The 18,989-nt window shown below is 39.7% G+C and overlaps 1 protein-coding gene across 6 annotated transcripts in view; it reads left to right on the top strand.

Annotated features, from left to right (window-relative positions):
- Positions 1 to 18,989, top strand: part of Samd12 (sterile alpha motif domain containing 12) — a 497,054-nt gene that overhangs the window by 291,743 nt on the left and 186,322 nt on the right. For 2 of the 6 annotated variants that reach the window (XM_087558009.1, XM_087558007.1), the window contains exon 5: positions 17,362 to 18,782. The exons of the other annotated variants lie outside the window; for them this stretch is intronic. In XM_087558009.1, the coding sequence (XP_087414135.1) occupies positions 17,362 to 17,411 (50 nt within the window). In that variant the 3' untranslated portion in view covers positions 17,412 to 18,782. Of the gene's footprint in view, positions 1 to 17,361; positions 18,783 to 18,989 lie in introns of those variants that run through there. 6 annotated transcript variants of the gene reach the window in all.

Below are 18,989 nucleotides of genomic sequence, written 5' to 3'. Positions count from 1 at the left end.
CATTGGGTAGTTTTCAATAAGCAGATACAGGAATGGTATGCATATGGTTATTGGAGAAATGTGGGTCAACCAAAATTCATGCTACTGTTGCATTTAGACTAATCCAGTAATAGTCTGGTTGCCTAGAACAGTGGTTCTCAACCTGTAGGTCGAGGTTCTTTTGTGGGTCACATATTGGATGTCCTGCATATCCGGATATATTGTACTTCATTACAGTTATGAGGTAGTAACAAAATTATTTTATGGTTGGAGGTCACCATAACTTGAGGAGCTGTATGAAAGAGTACAGCATTAGGAAAGGTGAGAACCACTGACCTAGACGAGAGGACATAGCACCAGAAAGATAAGCTTTGTGGAAGGATAGATACATGCAGAGGGAGATATAAAAAAGGGTATCAGCTGTTTGCTATGCTTCTTCCGAGTTTGTTCTCAGAGAACCCTTTGTAGTGAGTTCAGAAGAATGGGTAAACTAAGTAATTTAAATTTGAATGTCACTTGCTGATATGCCTTTAACTTTATTTTTTTTTTTTGTGAGGCACTTTTTTTTATTAACTTGAGTATTTCTTATATACATTTCGAGTGTTATTCCCTTTCCCAGTTTCCGGGCAAACATTCCCCTCCCCCCTCCCCTTCCTTATGGGTGTTCCCCTCCCAACCCTCCCCACATTGCCACCCTCCCCCCACCAGTCTAGTTCACTGGGGGTTCAGTCTTAGCAGGACCCAGGGCTTCCCCTTCCACTGGTGCTCTTACTAGGATATTCATTGCTACCTATGAGGTCAGAGTCCAGGGTCAGTCCATGTATAGTCTCTGGGTAGTGGCTTAGTCCCTGGAAGCTCTGGTTGCTTGGCATTGTTGTACATATGGGGTCTCGAGCCCCTTCAAGCTCTTCCAGTTCTTTCTCTGATTCCTTCAACGGGGGTCCTATTCTCAATTCAGTGGTTTGCTGCTGGCATTCGCCTCTGTATTTGCTGTATTCTGGCTGTGTTTCTCAGGAGCGATCTACATCCGGCTCCTGTCAGTCTGCACTTATTTGCTTCATCCATCTTGTCTAATTGGGTGGCTGTATATGTATGGGCCACATGTGGGGCAGGCTCTGAATGGGTGTTCCTTCAGTCTCTGTTTTAATCTTTGCCTCTCCCTTCCCTGCCAAGGGTATTCTTTTTCCTCATTTAAAGAAGGAGTGAAGCATTCACATTTTGATCATCCGTCTTGAGTTTCGTTTGTTCTAGGGATCTAGGGTAATTCAAGCATTTGGGCTAATAGCCACTTATCAATGAGTGCATACCATGTATGTCTTTCTGTGATTGGCTTAGCTCACTCAGGATGATATTTTCCAGTTCCAACCATTTGCCTACGAATTTCATAAAGTCGTTGTTTTTGATAGCTGAGTAATATTCCATTGTGTAGATGTACCACATTTTCTGTATCCATTCCTCTGTTGAAGGGCATCTGGGTTCTTTCCAGTTTCTGGCTATTATAAATAAGGCTGTGATGAACATAGTGGAGCACGTGTCTCTTTTATATGTTGAGGCATCTTTTGGGTATATGCCCAAGAGAGGTATAGCTGGATCCTCAGGCAGTTCAATGTCCAATTTTCTGAGGAACCTCCAGACTGATTTCCAGAATGGTTTTACCAGTCTGCAATCCCACCAACAATGGAGGAGTGTTCCTCTTTCTCCACATCCTCGCCAGCATCTGTTGTCCCCTGAGTTTTTGATCTTAGCCATTCTCACTGGTGTGAGGTGAAATCTCAGGGTTGTTTTGATTTGCATTTCCCTTATGACTAAAGATGTTGAACATTTCTTTAGGTGTTTCTCAGCCATTCGGAATTCCTCAGCTGTGAATTCTTTGTTTAGCTCTGAACCCCATTTTTTAATAGGGTTATTTGTTTCCCTGCGGTCTAACTTCTTGAGTTCTTTGTATATTTTGGATATAAGGCCTCTATCTGTTGTAGGATTGGTAAAGATCTTTTCCCAATCTGTTGGTTGCCGTTTTGTCCTAACCACAGTGTCCTTTGCCTTACAGAAGCTTTGCAGTTTTATGAGATCCCATTTGACGATTCTTGATCTTAGAGCGTAAGCCATTGGTGTTTTGTTCAGGAAATTTTTTCCAGTGCCCATGTGTTCCAGATGCTTCCCTAGTTTTTCTTCTATTAGTTTGAGTGTGTCTGGTTTGATGTGGAGGTCCTTGATCCACTTGGATTTAAGCTTTGTGTGATAAGGGTGATAAGCATGGATCGATCTGCATTCTTCTACATGTTGACCTCCAGTTGAACCAGCACCATTTGCTGAAAATGCTATCTTTTTTCCATTGGATGGTTTTGGCTCCTTTGTCAAAAATCAAGTGACCATAGATGTGTGGGTTCATTTCTGGGTCTTCAATTCTATTGCATTGGTCTATCTGTCTGTCTCTGTACCAATACCATGCAGTTTTTATCACTATTGCTCTGTAATACTGCTTGAGTTCAGGGATAGTGATTCCCCCTGAAGTCCTTTTATTGTTGAGGATAACTTTAGCTATCCTGGGTTTTTTGTTATTCCAGATGAATTTGCAAATTGTTCTGTCTAACTCTTTGAAGAATTGGATTGGTATTTTGATGGGGATTGCATTGAATCTGTAGATTGCTTTTGGTAAAATGGCCATTTTTACTATATTAATCCTGCCAATCCATGAGCATGGGAGATCTTTCCATCTTCTGAGGTCTTCTTCAATTTCTTTCCTCAGTGTCTTGAAGTTCTTATTGTACAGATCTTTTACTTGCTTGGTTAAAATCACACCGAGGTACTTTATATTATTTGGGTCTATTATGAAGGGTGTCGTTTCCCTAATTTCTTTCTCGGCTTGTTTCTCTTTTGTATAGAGGAAGGCAAATGATTTATTTGAGTTAATTTTATACCCAGCCACTTTGCTGAAGTTGTTTATCAGCTTTAGTAGTTCTCTGGTGGAACTTTTGGGATCACTTAAATATACTATCATATCATCTGCAAATAGTGATATTTTGACCTCTTCTTTTCCGATCTCTATCCCCTTGACCTCCTTTTGTTGTCTGATTGCTCTGGCTAGAACTTCAAGAACTATATTGAATAAGTAGGGAGAGAGTGGGCAGCCTTGTCTAGTCCCTGATTTTAGTGGGATTGCTTCAAGTTTCTCTCCATTTAGGTTAATGTTAGCAACTGGTTTGCTGTATATGGCTTTTACTATGTTTAGGTATGGGCCTTGAATTCCTATTCTTTCCAGGACTTTTATCATGAAGGGGTGTTGAATTTTGTCAAATGCTTTCTCAGCATCTAATGAAATGATCATGTGGTTTTGTTCTTTCAGTTTGTTTATATAATGGATCACATTGATGGTTTTCCGTATGTTAAACCATCCCTGCATGCCTGGGATGAAGCCTACTTGATCATGGTGGATGATTGTTTTGATGTGCACTTGGATTCGGTTTGCCAGAATTTTATTGAGTATTTTTGCGTCGATATTCATAAGGGAAATTGGTCTGAAGTTCTCTTTCTTTGTTGGGTCTTTGTGTGGTTTAGGTATAAGAGTAATTGTGGCTTCATAGAAGGAATTCGTTAGTGCTCCATCTGTTTCAATTTTGTGGAATAGTTTGGATAATATTGAAACGAGGTCTTCTATGAAGGTTTGATAGAATTCTGCACTAATCCCGTCTGGACCTGGGCTCTTTTTGGTTGGGAAACCTTTAATGAGTGCTTCTATTTCCTTAGGAGTTATGGGGTTGTTTAACTGGTTTATCTGTTCCTGATTTAACTTCGGTACCTGGTATCTGTCTAGGAAATTGTCCATTTCCTGCAGATTTTCAAGTTTTGTTGAATATAGGCTTTTATAGTAAGATCTGATGATTTTTGAATTTCCTCTGAATCTATAGTTATGTCTCCCTTTTCATTTCTGATTTTGTTAATTTGGATGCACTCTCTGTGTCCTCTCGTTAGTCTGGCTATGGGTTTATCTATCTTGTTGATTTTCTCAAAGAACCAACTTTTGGTTCTGTTGATTCTTTCTATGGTCCTTTTTGTTTCTACTTGGTTGATTTCAGCTCTGAGTTTGATTATTTCCTGCCTTCTACTCCTCCTGGGTGTATTTCCTTCTTTTTGTTCTAGAGCTTTTAGGTGTGCTGTCAAGCTGCTGACATATGCTCTTTCCTATTTCTTTCTGCAGGCACTCAGCGCTATGAGTTTTCCTCTTAGCACAGCTTGCATTGTGTCCCATAATTTGGGTATGTTGTACCTTCATTTTCATTAAATTCTAAAAAGTCTTTAATTTCTTTCTTTGTTTCTTCCTTGACCAGGTTATCATTGAGTAGAGCATTGTTCAATTTCCACGTATATGTGGGCATTCTTCCCTTATTGTTCTTGAAGACCAGTTTTAGGCCGTGGTGGTCCGATAGCACGCATGGGATTATTTCTCTTTCTGTACCTGTTGAGGCCCGTTTTTTGACCAATTATATGGTCAATTTTGGAGAAAGTACCATGAGGAGCTGAGAAGAAGGTATATCCTTTTGCTTTAGGATAGAATGTTCTATAAATATACGTTAAGTCCATTTGGCTCATGACTTCTCTTAGTCTGTCTACGTCTCTGTTTAATTTCTGTTTCCATGATCTGTCCATTGATGAGAGTGGGGTGTTGAAATCTCCCACTACTATTGTATGAGGTTCAATGTGTGTTTTGAGCTTTAGTAAGGTTTCTTTTACGTACGTAGGTGTCCTTGAATTAGGGGCATAGATATTTAGGATTGAGAGTTCATCTTGCTGGATTTTTCCTTTGATGAATATGAAGTGTCCTTCCTTATCTTTTTTGATGACTTTTAGTTGAAAATTGATTTTATTTGATATTAGAGTGGCTACTCCAGCTTGCTTCTTCCGACCATTTGCTTGGAAAGTTGTTTTCCAGCCTTTCACTCTGAGGTAGTGTCTGTCTTTGTCTCTGAGGTGTGTTTCCTGTAGGCAGCAGAATGCAGGGTCCTCGTTGCGTATCCAGTTTGTTAATCTATGTCTTTTTATTGGGGAGTTGAGGCCATTGATGTTGAGAGATATTAAGGAATAGTGATTATTGCTTCCTGTCGTATTCATATTTGGATGTGAGGTTATGTTTGTGTGCTTTTCTTCTCTTTGTTTTGTTGCCAAGACGATTAGTTTCTTGCTTCTTCTAGGGTATAGCTTGCCTCCTTATGTTGGGCTTTACCATTTATTATCCTTTGTAGTGCTGGATTTGTAGAAAGATATTGTGTAAATTTGGTTTTGTCATGGAATATCTTGGTTTCTCCATCTATGTTAATTGAGAGTTTTGCAGGATACAGTAACCTGGGCTGGCATTTGTGTTCTCTTAGGGTCTTTATGACATCTGTCCAGGATCTTCTGGCCTTCATAGTTTCTGGCGAGAAGTCTGGTGTGATTCTGATAGGTCTCCCTTTATATGTTACTTGACCTTTTTCCCTTACTGCTTTTAATATTCTTTCTTTATTTTGTGCGTTTGTTGTTTTGATTATTATGTGACAGGAGGTTTTTCTTTTCTTGTCCAATCAATTTGGAGTTCTGTAGGCTTCTTGTATGCCTATGGGTATCTCTTTTTTTAGGTTAGGGAAGTTTTCTTCTATGATTTTGTTGAAGATATTTACTGGTCCTTTGAGCTGGGAGTCTTCACTCTCTTCTATACCTATTATCCTTAGGTTTGATGTTCTCATTGAATCCTGGATTTCCTGTATGTTTTGGACCAGTAGCTTTTTCCGCTTTACATTATCTTTGACAGTTGAGTCAATGATTTCTATGGAATCTTCTGCTCCTGAGATTCTCTCTTCCATCTCCTGTATTCTGTTGGTGAAGCTTGTATCTACAGCTCCTTGTCTCTTCTTTTGGTTTTCTATATCCAGGGTTGTTTCCATGTGTTCTTTCTTGATTGCTTCTATTTCCATTTTTAATTCCTTCAACTGTTTGATTGTGTTTTCCTGGAATTCTTTCAGGGATTTTTGTGACTCCTCTCTATGGGCTTCTACTTGTTTAATTATGTTTTCCTGGAATTCTTTCAGGCATTTTTGTGATTCCTCTGTAGGCTTCTACTTGTTCTCTAAGGGAGTTCTTCACGTCTTTCTTAAAGTCCTCCACCATCATGATCAAATATGATTTTGAAACTAGATCTTGCTTTTCTGGTGTGTTTGGATATTCCATGTTTGTTTTGGTGGGAGAATTGGGCTCCAATGGTGCCATGTAGTCTTGGTTTCTGTTGCTTGGGTTCCTGCGCTTGCCTCTCGCCATCAGATTATCTCTAGTGTTACTTTGTTCTGCTATTTCTGACAGTGGCTAGACTGCCCTATAAGCCTGTGTGTCAGGAGTGCTGTAGACCTGTTTTCCTGTTTTCTTTCAGCCTGTTATGGCGACAGAGTGTTCTGCTTTCGGGCGTGTAGTTTTCCCTCTCTACAGGTCTTCAGCTGTTCCTGTGGGCCTGTGTCTTGAGTTCACCAGACAGTTCACTTGCAGCAGAAAATTTGGTCTTACCTGTGGTCCCGAGGCTCAAGTTTGCTCGTGGGGTGCTGCCCACGGGCTCTCTGCAGCTTCAGCAACCAGGAAGATATCCGCCGCCCCTTCCGGGAGCTTCAGTGCACCAGGGTTCCAGATGGCCTTTGATGTTTTCCTCTGGCGTCCGAGATGTGTGTGCAGAGAGCAGTCTCTTCTGGTTTCCCAGGCTTGTCTGCCTCTCTGAAGGTTTAGGTCTCCCTCCCACGGGATTTGGGTGCAGAGAACTGTTTATCCGGTCTGTTTCCTTCAGGTTCTGGCGGTGTCTCAGGTAGGGGTCCTGCCGCTCCTGGGCCCTCCCCCACGGGAGCCCAGAGGCCTTATACAGTTTCCTCTTGGGCCAGGGATGTGGGCAGGGGTGGGCAGTGTTGGTGGTCTCTTCCGCTCTGCAGCCTCAGGAGTGCCCACCTGACCAGGCGGTTGGGTCTCTCTCTCACAGGGTCTGGGAGCAGAGAGCTGCTGCAGGCCGCGATCTGCGGGTGTGGGACTTCCGGTAAACACAGGACGTGCCTGGTCCTAGAGGAATTCTGCCTCCGTGTGTCCCGAGCTCACCAGGCAGCTTTCTTGCAGCAGAAAAGTTGGTCTTACCTGTGGTCCCGAGGCTCAAGTTCGCTCGTGGGGTGCTGCCCACGGGCTCTCTGCAGCGGCAGCAACCAGGAAGATATCTTAACTTTCTTTTAAAAACAGAGATAATACAATTTAAGACAAGAAATGCTATCACACTGCTACTTCTAAAATGGAATAGAAAGAAAGCAAATAAGGCTACGTAAACTCCACATAATCCAGGCGTGAGGAGAAGTTTTTCAAAGAATGCATAATGTTGGAAAAGATGTGAGCCGTGGCGATGAAATCGTATGGAAAAGTTGACCTATGGCATGACTCAACTTTTCAATACATAATTTATATACATTTTACATATATAATATGTAAATAAAAGGAGTGCAGATGATTATGCCTTATTTTCATAATAGTTGCTGCTGGGAAATATGTTTTTGGGTGATCTTAACTATATTCAATGTACTTTTTCATGTTTTCCAAATCTATCATAAAGTCGTGTGGTTGTTCTAAACGTAGAATATTAGCCCTCTACCATGGCATGCTTCTTCCTACCTCCCTGTGTTCTGGGAAGGACCTAAGTTCAACCTTTCTGATTCTGTTGCTGGCATTTTCTACTCCTTTGAAAACTGAACGTTCTTTACTCTTTCATGCAGTTCCTTCAGAAGGAACTAGTGTACTCTCTCGCTCATGGGTATTTTTCTCTGAATTTTTATTGCCTTTCTTATTGCTTGTCCTTTACATGTTACTGTTCAAAATCACTTTATGTCAGACATCATTTATAAAATCCGTCGTGTTATTGAAGTGATAATTTCTTGGTTTTTTTTCTTAGAAAGAGATACAAAATTGACAAGATGTTTGAAGACTGATAATAGAGGATGTAAAGAGATCGGGGGGAGAGCTTTAAATTATTTGGGGCCCTAAGTTTACTCTAGTAAGAATCAATGTTCCATAAACCCAAGAGAGCTGGCTGATTTAGCCGTGCATATATATGGAGGTTCTCTATAGGGGTGATGTGTGATTCAATATTAAATATTAGATTCTTCAAACCTGCAAATACAAAGCTACAGCAGCAATATGCTGAATAAGTACAATAATTTCACGGGTCTATTTCAGTCTTTTTGAACATTCTGTGGGTCTGTGTCTTGGGGAGACTGTTCCCACTTCCAGCTTGTACAAGCGGGACACAGTGCCAGGACACATGAAGTCATTACTCTGATGCAAAGCCTGTTTCTGTTGCTGTCGATTGTATAATCCATTTAAGCTGCTATACCACAGACGGCTTAGGTTCCTGGGCTGTGGGTATTATTCTTTCTGCTATGACAAAGTACCTGACGGAAGCAAGTTTATTGTAGCTCACAGTTTGAGGGTACAGTTGTAGGTCATGGTAGGGAGAGTATGGCAAAGGACTATGAGGCAGCTGGTCACATTACTTCTACATTCAGAAAGCAGAGAGACACGAATGCTGGTGTTCTGTTCCTGGTCTCCTTTTTATTCACTCCTGAATGCAGGTGCACACAATGAGTGATCTTCCAACCTCAGTGAATTCCCTCACAGACATACCCAGAAGTTTATTTCCTGTGTGATCCTAGATTCTGTCAGGTTCACAATCAATCTAAACCATCACAGTTGAAAGCAATAGAATTTGTTTTGCATGCTTCGGAATACTGGGATATCTAGGGTCATGGCGCTAGGGAACTAAGTTTCATTCTTACTGAGACCTTCCCCTGTGTTTCACATCTCAGAAGCAGGACAGAATCCATTCTAGATCCCTACTAAAGTGATTTCATAAGATTCTGCCATCATGACCTAATCCTCTATAAAATGTCCCATGTCCTTAATTCATACCTTAAGAATTCTATCTTCAAGTGTGCTTGGAGGACTGTGGCATTGGTACTTAAAATCGTATTATTGTTAAACAAAACTGTTTTTAAAGGTAGTTATCACTCTTGATAGTGTGTGTGTGTATGTATGAGCGTGTAAGTGTGTATATGCTCACATGAATGCACACATGCACATATGGAGACAAGATGTTGATATAGAATGTCATCAATCTCTACCTATTTACTTTGTGTAACTCAACATACAGCCAACTCACTGACGTTTCTAGGTTGACTGGCCAGTGAGCTCTAAAGATTTGCGTGTCTCTACATCCCAGTTCTAATACACACACACACACACACACACACACACACACACACACACACACACACAGTGAGACAGACAGACAGACAGACAGACAGACAGACAGAGCTGGAATTACACATCTGCATCATCAAGCCTGGTGTTTTGTGTGGATGTGAATTATATGTTGAGACCTTAGGCTTGCAGAGCATTTTAGCCCTTGAGCCATCTCCTCAGCTCCCTAAGGACTCAATTTTTGAAGAATGGATTTTTTCTTTTAAATGATTGGATTTTTTATGTATTTCTATTTTGGGTTTTGCTTTTTAAATATCTTTAATCTTTTTTTTTTACATACCAGTCCTTGTCACTATCCACCTCTCACTCTGCCCTCCGACAGTTCCTCATTCCATTCCTCTTCCTTTGTCTCCAAGAGGATGTCCCCATACCCTTATATCCCCTACACCCCACCAGGGCTCCCCATTCCTTGGGGCCTCAAGTCTCTCAAGGGTTAGGTACATCTTCTCTCATTGAGGTCTGACCAGGCAGTCCTCTGCTGTATATGTGTTGGGGGCCTCTGACCAACTAGTGTATGCTACCTGGTTGGTGGCTTAGTGTCTGAGAAATCTCAGGGTTCCAGGTTTGTTGAGACTATTGGTCTTCCTATGGAGTCACCCTTCTCCTCAACTTCTTCCAGCCTTTCCCTAATTCAACCACAGGAGTCCCCCACTTCTGTCCATTAGTTGAGTGTAAGTATCTGCTTTTGTGTCAGTCAGCTCTTTGTTGGGCCTCTTGGAGGGCAGCCATGCTAGGCTCTTGTCTGTAAGTATATCATAATACTGTCAGGCCTTGTAATACATAATAGTGTCAGGCCTTGGATCCTCCCCTTGAGCAGGATCCCAATTTGGGCTGGTCACTGGACCTCCTTTCCCTCCGTCTCTTCCCCATTTTTGTCCCTGCAATTTTTTTTAGACAGGAACAATGCTGGGTCAGAGTTTTTGATTGTGGGATGGCAATCCTATCCCTCCACTTGATGCCCTGTCTTTCTACTAGAGGTGGATTCCACAAGTTCCCTCTCCCCACTGTAGAACATTTCATCTAAGGTCCCTTTCTTTGAGTCTTCAGAGTCTCTTACCTCCCAGATCTCTGATATATTCAAGAGGGTTCCCACACCTCCTACCATTTGAGGTTGTATATTTCCATTCATTCTGCTGGCCTTCAGGGATTCACTCCTGATCCCCCAATACCTGATCATGTTCCCCTTGTCTCCTCCTCCTCCTCCTCCTCCTCCTCCTCCTCCTCCTCCTCCTCCTCCTCCTCCTCCCCACTTTTGCCTAGTTCCCTCCTTATCTCTGTCCTCTGCTTTCTTCTCCCTCCCAAGTGAAGCATCCTCACTTGGTCCCTTTGTCTTGTTAACCTTTTTGAGTTCTATGGATTTTATCCTGGGTATTCTATACTTTTCTGGCTAATATCCACTTATTAGTGAGTAAATACCATGCATGTCCTCTTTGGTCTAAGATAACTCACTCAGGATGATATTTTCATTCATTTGCCTGCAAAACTCATAATGTCCTCATTCTTAATAGCTGATTAGTATTCCATTGTGTAAACTCACCACATTTTCTGTATCCATTCTTCCATTGTGGGTCATCTGGATTGTTTCTAGTTTCTGGCTATGACAGATGAGGCCACTATGAACATAGTGGAGCATGTGTCCTCATTATATGTTAGAGCATCTTTTGGGTATATTCCCAGGACTTGGTATAGCTGGGTCTTCAGGTAGATCTATTTCAAATTTTCTGAGGAAGCTCCAGATTGATTTCCAGAGTGGTTGTGCCAGTTCGAAAGTCCCACCAGCAATGGAAGAGTGTTCCTCTTTTTCCATATTCTCACCAACATGTGCTGTTACCTGAGTTTTTTATCTTAGCCATTCTGATTGGTGTAAGGTAGAATCTCAGGGTCATTTTGATTTGTGTTTCTTTGATCACTAAGAACTTTGAACATTTCCTTAAGTGCACCTCGGCCATTTGAGATTCCTCTGTTGTGAATTCTCTGTTTAGTCCTTTACCCCATTTTTTAAATGGGTTGTTTGGTTTTTTTAGAAGTTAGCTTCTTGAGTCCTTTATATGTTTTGGATATTAGCCCTCAATCAAATGTGGACTTAGTGAAGTTTTTTCCCAATCTGTAGGTTGCTGATTTGTCCTTTGCCTTGCAGAAGCTTTGCAGTTTCATGAGGTCCCATTTATAAATTCTTTTTTTTTCTTTTCTTTTTTTCATAGCTGGGGACCGAACCCAGGGCCTTGCGCTTGCTAGGCAAGTGCTCTACCACTGAGCTAAACCCCCAACCATCCATTTATAAATTCTTGATCTTAGAGCCTGAGCCATTGGAATTCTGTTTAGGAAAGCTCCCCACCCCCACCCCTGGTGCTCATGAGTTCGAGGCTCTTTCCCACTTTCTCTTCTGTTACATTCATTGTATCTGGTTTTATGTTGAGGTACTTGGTCCACTTGGACTTCAGCTTCGGGCAAGGTAACAAATACGGATCTAGTTTTATTTTCTACATATCGACTGACCAGCACCATTTATTGAGTATGCTTTTTTTTTCCACCGTATATTTTTGGCTTCTTTGTCAAAGATCAAATGTCTGTAAGTGTACGGTTTTATTTCTGGGTCTTTAATTCTATTCCATTGACCAACTTGTCTGTCCAACACCATGCAGTTTTTATCACTATTGCTCTGTAGTAGAGCTTGAGGTCAGGGAAGGTGATTCCCCCAGAAGTTCTTTTATTGTTAAGAATTGGTTTTGCTACTTTGGGCTTACTTTTTTTATATGTAATTGAGAATTGCTCTTTCTATGTCTTTGAAGAATTGTGTTGGAATTTTGATGGGCATAGCATTGAATCTGTAGATTGCTTTTGGTAGGATAGTCATTTTTAGTATGTTAATTCTACCAATCCATAAGCATGGGAGATCTCTCTCCTCTATTTTGTTTTTAGAGTCCCTTTAAAAATATTTAGGTGTTTTGGAAGACTATAGGTGGCTTCTTTTAAGGAAACAGCTAAGTAAATCACAGCACATATAGTTACTGGGCATATTTAAACCTGTAAATGAAGAATGAAGAAGGACCCTTGGGAAGCCATGAAAAATAAAACAAAAACAAGATTCAGAGCCATATACAAACTGTATATTTGCCATTAAGGGAGAAATGGTGTCTCTCTGTGTGTATTCTTTGTTTATATAAGAAATACTAAATAATGTATATGAAACTAATGTAAGTTACACCCATGGGGCATGGAAGGTGGCCATAGAAAGAAGATACATGCTTCAGATGTCATTTTGCGTTTTGAAATATGAGTGTTTGAACTACTTTAAAGAACACACATGAAAAATAAACAAGAAGGAGAAACTATAAATTTAGCATTAGATATGCCTGGATGTTAAGTCCTGCCCTGAATATTTAATTTTGTTGCTTCAGGGAAATTCTTTAAGCACTCTGCTCCCATTCACTAACTTCTGAAATAGAGATGAGTAGCTTTGCTCAACCAATAAGAATATGGCAGGAATTAGAGGCTAATATGCTCTACCATTAGCCTTGTCTCATAATTAAACCAAGCTTGTACACTTATAACGAAGCCACATCATTTTAATACCTTTTATGAAATAAATTTATCTGACAGTTTACTTACATTCACATGTGTTCGTTTTACAGGGGTCAAATTGAGATTTTTGCTCTGCAGTTCTTCATCTATGACTTCTAGATGTTGACAAAAAATCACACACACACACACACACACACACACACACACACACACACAATCCCATGTAAGACTTCTTTTAACTGCATGACAGATGCATAGTAAATGTTAGTTTTTACTTCCTGTTGGAAAACTAAGACAAACACTCCTGGAGCCATCATCTGGAACCAGAGCCATCTTACCTGAAGTCCTGACCGCTCCTCTTACCATTGACAATGGCCCCATAGCTCCCTGACATTTGCAAGCAACACCCATCAGTGTTGGCCTCAGCCTTCACGCTATCCTTCTCCTGTCTTCAGGGAGATTGTCTCATCTAAAAGAAAGCCTTTGCTCTTCTATGTTCCATCTGTGAGCAGCCAGGATGTCGATCTGCTGGTGACTGTCCCTGCTAGAAACTCGGCTGGGACAGAACACTCCCAGTTATGTTTTGAGAAGCATAGCAGGCAGGCGGGAAGTCATCATGACATTTCTGCCTGATTCATGAGAGATGGGGTAGGGGGTGTTCTTTATACAACACATAACATGGTACCAAGTGGTCCAGAATCCCTCAAATTTATTCTTAACTTTTTAAACGTAGACATTGTTTCTAGAAAGCAAAACTCCCCACCAGATACTGAATATTATGCTTGATCCAGCTCATTAGTTTTAATGTTAACTATGAACAGAGCATGCCCAGCAGCTCTTCATATTCTCTCTACTGCGGCTGCTACTGTTGGCCATTCTCCATATACATATGAGAAAGTGACACAAACTAACAAGTCCAAAGGAAGATAGGCCTCGGTAAACAGCATAGCGCAGGAATGCCTGAGTCCAAAGCAAGCACTTTGCTTCCTTTACATGCTTCACTGGCCTCTTTTGGGACTGATTACACAAGGCCATTTTCATGCAAGTATATAATGTAGTTCCCTTCCCAAATTTGCTTCTATTTTTACACCTCTCTCTCTCTCTCTCTCTCTCTCTCTCTCTCTCTCTCTCTATATATATATATATATATATATATATATATATATATATAAAACACACACACACAGAGAGAGGGGGGTATGTCTATAATGTCGAACACCCACAAATGAAAAAAATGCAACATTTTCCTTCTGAAGTTGACTTAATTTGCTGGGGAATAGCTCCTGTTGCATCCAATTTCTCGCAAATGACATCACTTTCTTTTTAAAACTAACTTTTAATTTTTGAAGTTATAATTCTATACTTTCCCTCCACCTTCCCTTGTGCCAACCTCTCCCATTCTTCTTTATGTATAAATTACTCCATTTATACATATGTGGATACACTTCCTTATCCATTTTTCCATTGCCACGCATCTAGGTTGGCTCTATCACTTGGCTTTGTGGCTCGTTCTTCAGTAAACATCATTGTGCACATTGTCAGTGATGCACAGTGATAGACACAGACAAGGATGACGTCGAGCTGAGTTGCGTGTACGTCTCTGGTTAGTTTCTTAGGGAACCTAAGCCTAGTGGCATCCATACTGGTTGGACAAACAGTTATATAAGGCTTCCTTTTTTGTCTGCATCTTTGCTAGCATTTACTTGTTCCTTAGTGACTGTCATTCTGCCCGATGTGAGATGGTATCTCAATGCAGCTCTTTATTATTTATTTTTAAAAATATATGTCATATGCAGTGCATGTCAATATGTATGTGAGGATGTGCACATGTCACAGCGCATATTCTGAGGTCAACCAGGATTGAAATCCATCTATTAAGCTTAGTGGCAAGTGCAGTTACCCACTGAACCATCTCATCAACCCCAATTTTAAATACCTTTTTAAATCTAGTCTTTATTTTTATCTCTATATCTGTGTATTTATTGTTGTAAGTGAATGCCATGTGAGAGCAGCACTCGCAGAGGCCACAAGAGGGCCCCCTTGGATCTGGAATTCCAAGCACTTGTGAGCCATGTAAAGTGGCTACTGACAAGCAGACAGGTCCTCTGAAGGAGCAGCAAGAACTCTTAACCACCAATGTTGAAAATTCTTGCTTTTTAAAATTGGGTAAAACTGTTTGTTTAGCCTTGAATTCTGCCACTTATTTTGTTGCTGTTGTTGTTTTTATCAATTATTATATTTATTTACATCCCAAATAGTGCCCCCTCCTAGTACCCTCTGGCAGAGTTCTTCCACCATCCTCCTCTTTTTCTTTTAAAAAATTCTTTTATTTTTGGGATGATAATGTAATTAGACCATGCCCCCTTTCTCCCTCTAAACACTCATATATATATTCCTAAATACAAACTGCTTAGTCTGTATAATGTTACCAGTATGTATGTTTTCAGATCTGAGCATTTAGTATTGGCTCACCAATGGTGTCCTGTTCCCTGGAGAAGACAATTTCCCCTGCTCTCAGCATTCCCTAGTTGTCTGTAGTTGTTTGGATGGGCTTCTCCCCAGACCACTTTAACATGTGTACTGTCGTCGTCTGTTCAGCTCATGGTGGGTGAAACTTTGTGAGTGTAGCTTCTGTCACCACTCACAGCACACTCGCTGATCCTGTGGTTCATTGAAGCTTTTATTTCCATTTCTCTGGTGGCTCTAATGTTGGACACTTTTCATCTGTATATCGACCATTCATCCTTTATCTTTGTGAACTATCTGATCATTTCATTAGCTCAAATATTGATTATGTTATTTAGTCTCCTTTTCTTTAGGCTTCCGAGTCCATTGTATATTCTAGACTTTACCCCCTCTGTCAGAAATTAGAAAACCTTTTCTTTAATTCTCCAAGCTGTCTTGATTGTTTCCCTTGTTGTACAGAAACTTTTGAAGATCACAAAGCATTTACCAATTGTTAACACTATTCTCTGAGTAACTGGCAGTCCTGCACGGAGTGCGTTGTCCGTGCTGTACCCTAAAGCTCCCAACTTTGTTCACCATCAGTTTTAGTTTGGGGTCTTACAGGAAGGCTTTTGATGCACCAGGAGTCGATTTGGAACAGTGTGAAAGATAGATATCTGCTTTCATTTTTTACTTGTGGATATCCAGCTTTGCCAGCACTACTTGTGGAAGAGGATTTCTTCTCCAATCTGTTTTTTGGCTATGATGCCAGTTGTCACGTGGCTGTCACTGGATACGTTTATTTTGAGGACATCTCTTAACTGATCTGTGGGTCTGTTTCTGTGCTGATCCCATGGTGTTTTTATTAATGAACTCTGTGATATACCTTGAAATCAGGTCTTGGGATAAATCTGGGTTTATTCTTCTGTTTGGGGTAGATTGCTTGAGTTTTATGGGGTCTTTGTGCTTCCATATGTCTTCTTAAATTTTTTGGTTTCAGTTTTCTATGTTCTACAAAAAAATTTTGATGGAGTTGCACTGAATCTGTAGCCTACTTTTGGTAGTATAGCTAATTTTACAATATTAATTCCTCTCATTCATGACTATGAGAGGCCCTTTCATCTCCTATAGATTCTTTCCTTGACGTTTAAGTTTTCATGATGGGTGCTACAGTTCTTGGTACTGTTCATTATTTCTTAATATTTAAGAGGCCATTGTTAAAGGGATTTTCTGATTTCTTTCTCTGCATATTTATAATTATTATATAGGAAGTCTATGTTAATTTTGCATCTCTGAACTGCTGAAATCCTTATCATATTTAAGGGTGAACACCCTTGACTTCTTTCTTTCCTTTTTGCATCCCATTAGAACAGATTTTTAAAATCTGTTATACTTCTTTGCCTCTGATTTATCAAATGTGGTAAGAACTATATCTTGGAGTAGTGAATGAATGGAATTTCATGTGAAAATCATATACATGTGAAAATCTGGAAAATGAATTAAGCCAGAGGTTGATAAACATTTTTTACAGGGCCAGTTTGTATTCTTTGTATCCTATATACTTGTCTGTTGTACCTTTTCCATTGCATGAAAGTAACCACATGTGATACTTAACTAAATTGCATGAAAGTAACCACATGTGATGCTTAACTAAATTGGGCAGGGCTTCTCTAATAAACCTCTACTTAATTGTTGGTGCATAGAAAAACAAAGATCCTATATGTGATGGTAAACTTAGAATGGTGGGGAATATTTTAAGCTGCATATCTGGAAGGGATTGCATAAAGAACTTCTACAACTCAGAAAAAGTAATAATGATTTTTTAATGGCCAAAGAATTTGAATAGTTTTACAACTAAAGTAGCCAAATATTATATGAAAACACATTTAACATAAATGCTATAGAAATACACATAAAAACCACAATGAGCCATCATTTCAAACCCATTAGAATTTTCAGAGTAAAAAAATTGCAAAAACATTAAGAAAATAGAGAAATCAGAACCCTTACTCAATTGTAATGGGAATACCGAATTGGATAGCCATTATAGAAATTACTATGGAGGTTCATCAGATAATTAAAAGTGGAATTATCATCTGATCTCATGTTTTAATATAGCAAAAAAGAAATCAGAGCGGGAGCAGGAGCTAATGCTGATGTACTTGTGACCATGACAACACGCTGACCAAGAGATGGAAACAACCCAAACGTCCCCCATTGCATGTGTGAATACAGAAAAAAGAAAATATACAGCATATTTAAAAGGGAATATCATTCAAAAATGTCTTAGAAGAAGGAAATCCAGGTACAGGCTGAGCAAATGAACATTAAGGACGCTAGTTATGGATCATGGGAACAAGAGGAACTACCGAGGACTGTTGCTGAATTAGTGTTCATGGTTACAGATGTGCAAAGTGGAAATTTTACATATATCTATTTCAGGATAATTTCAATATACTTATTAATACTCAATCTTACACATAACAATAGTTAAGATGGAAAGTTCAATGTTATGTACTTTCTGTATTATAACTAAAACAATGTCTATTGATTTGTGTTTAAAATGTTAAGAGTCTAAGCTTTTGATGCATCAAGATTATTATTTTCTCTTTTGGGTTATAAATATTTGCCTCAATACCATCAGTACTATAATAATGCCCTATTCCTTTATTGTCTCTTTTCAAAGGCTTTTTTTTTACCTACAGTGGTAGAAATTCTATAAAAATATATTAACAACAGTTTTCAGTAAAATCAGACAGTATAGAGCAATTAGGGAAGATGAGGGTGGTAAATACAGATGTCTTCAATGATTGTATTATTGTGGCTTATAAAGGGGAGATGTACACAGAGAGAGAGAGACAGACAGACAGACAGACAGAGACAGAGAGACAGAGACAGAGACAGAGAGACAGAGACAGAGAATCAGTGTCTGTTTGGATTCATTAAACATTAGAGTTTCCCAAAGGGCTATTTATACTTTGTCCAAATATATGTGTCAAAATTTAGTTGGGAATTGCATGGCCAGATGGACTGCCCCAGCGCTCCACCCTTTGGAAAGGCAAAAATTGAAAACATTGCATTCACATCCAAGAAGACTTTCAGAACTATGTGTACAGTTTGGATATTTTAGTCCAGTCACCTCCACAGTGATGCTTCAGCAACTAAAGTGGGCCATCTGGTCCACCACCTTGTGTAAAGCAGGAAGTTTGTAGAACAGAGCAATATCTAAGCTGTTTTTACATGTCTGACCATAAACCTCAAGGAGGAATAGAGAAATCTTGATGATGATACAGCTAGTCCATAGCATGTCCAAAAACAATAGTATTTTTCCCAATTTCCACCCAAGTATTTTTCTCTCACTGTCCTTATTAATGTGTAATTTACATACAAATAATTCGTTGTTTTTAGTGTGAGGATGTGAAAGTAGGCTTACAGATGCTTACAGTTGGGTAACTAATCAATCAAGGTGTCTTATAAATTTTGGGTTTCATTTGTTGGAAGAATATATAAGCAATAAAATGACTCATTTGTATTAAAAATATATTTACTCTATAACATGCATACACACAATACAAACACATGTATATATATACATATATATATATATATATATATAGAGAGAGAGAGAGCGCTAGGTTTTGAAGAAATCAGCTATATCATTGGTGTTTGTTTTGATGTTGCAGTGATAAAACCTAGAGTACTGTCTATTCTAGTGATATGTCCTTCCATTGAGCTCTATCCCCAAC

This window comes from Rattus norvegicus, chromosome 7 (genome assembly GCF_021556685.1).
Source record: "Rattus norvegicus strain SHRSP/BbbUtx chromosome 7, alternate assembly SHRSP_T2T, whole genome shotgun sequence".
Lineage (NCBI taxonomy): Eukaryota > Metazoa > Chordata > Mammalia > Rodentia > Muridae > Rattus > Rattus norvegicus.
This window is presented reverse-complemented; position numbering and strand designations above follow the sequence as displayed.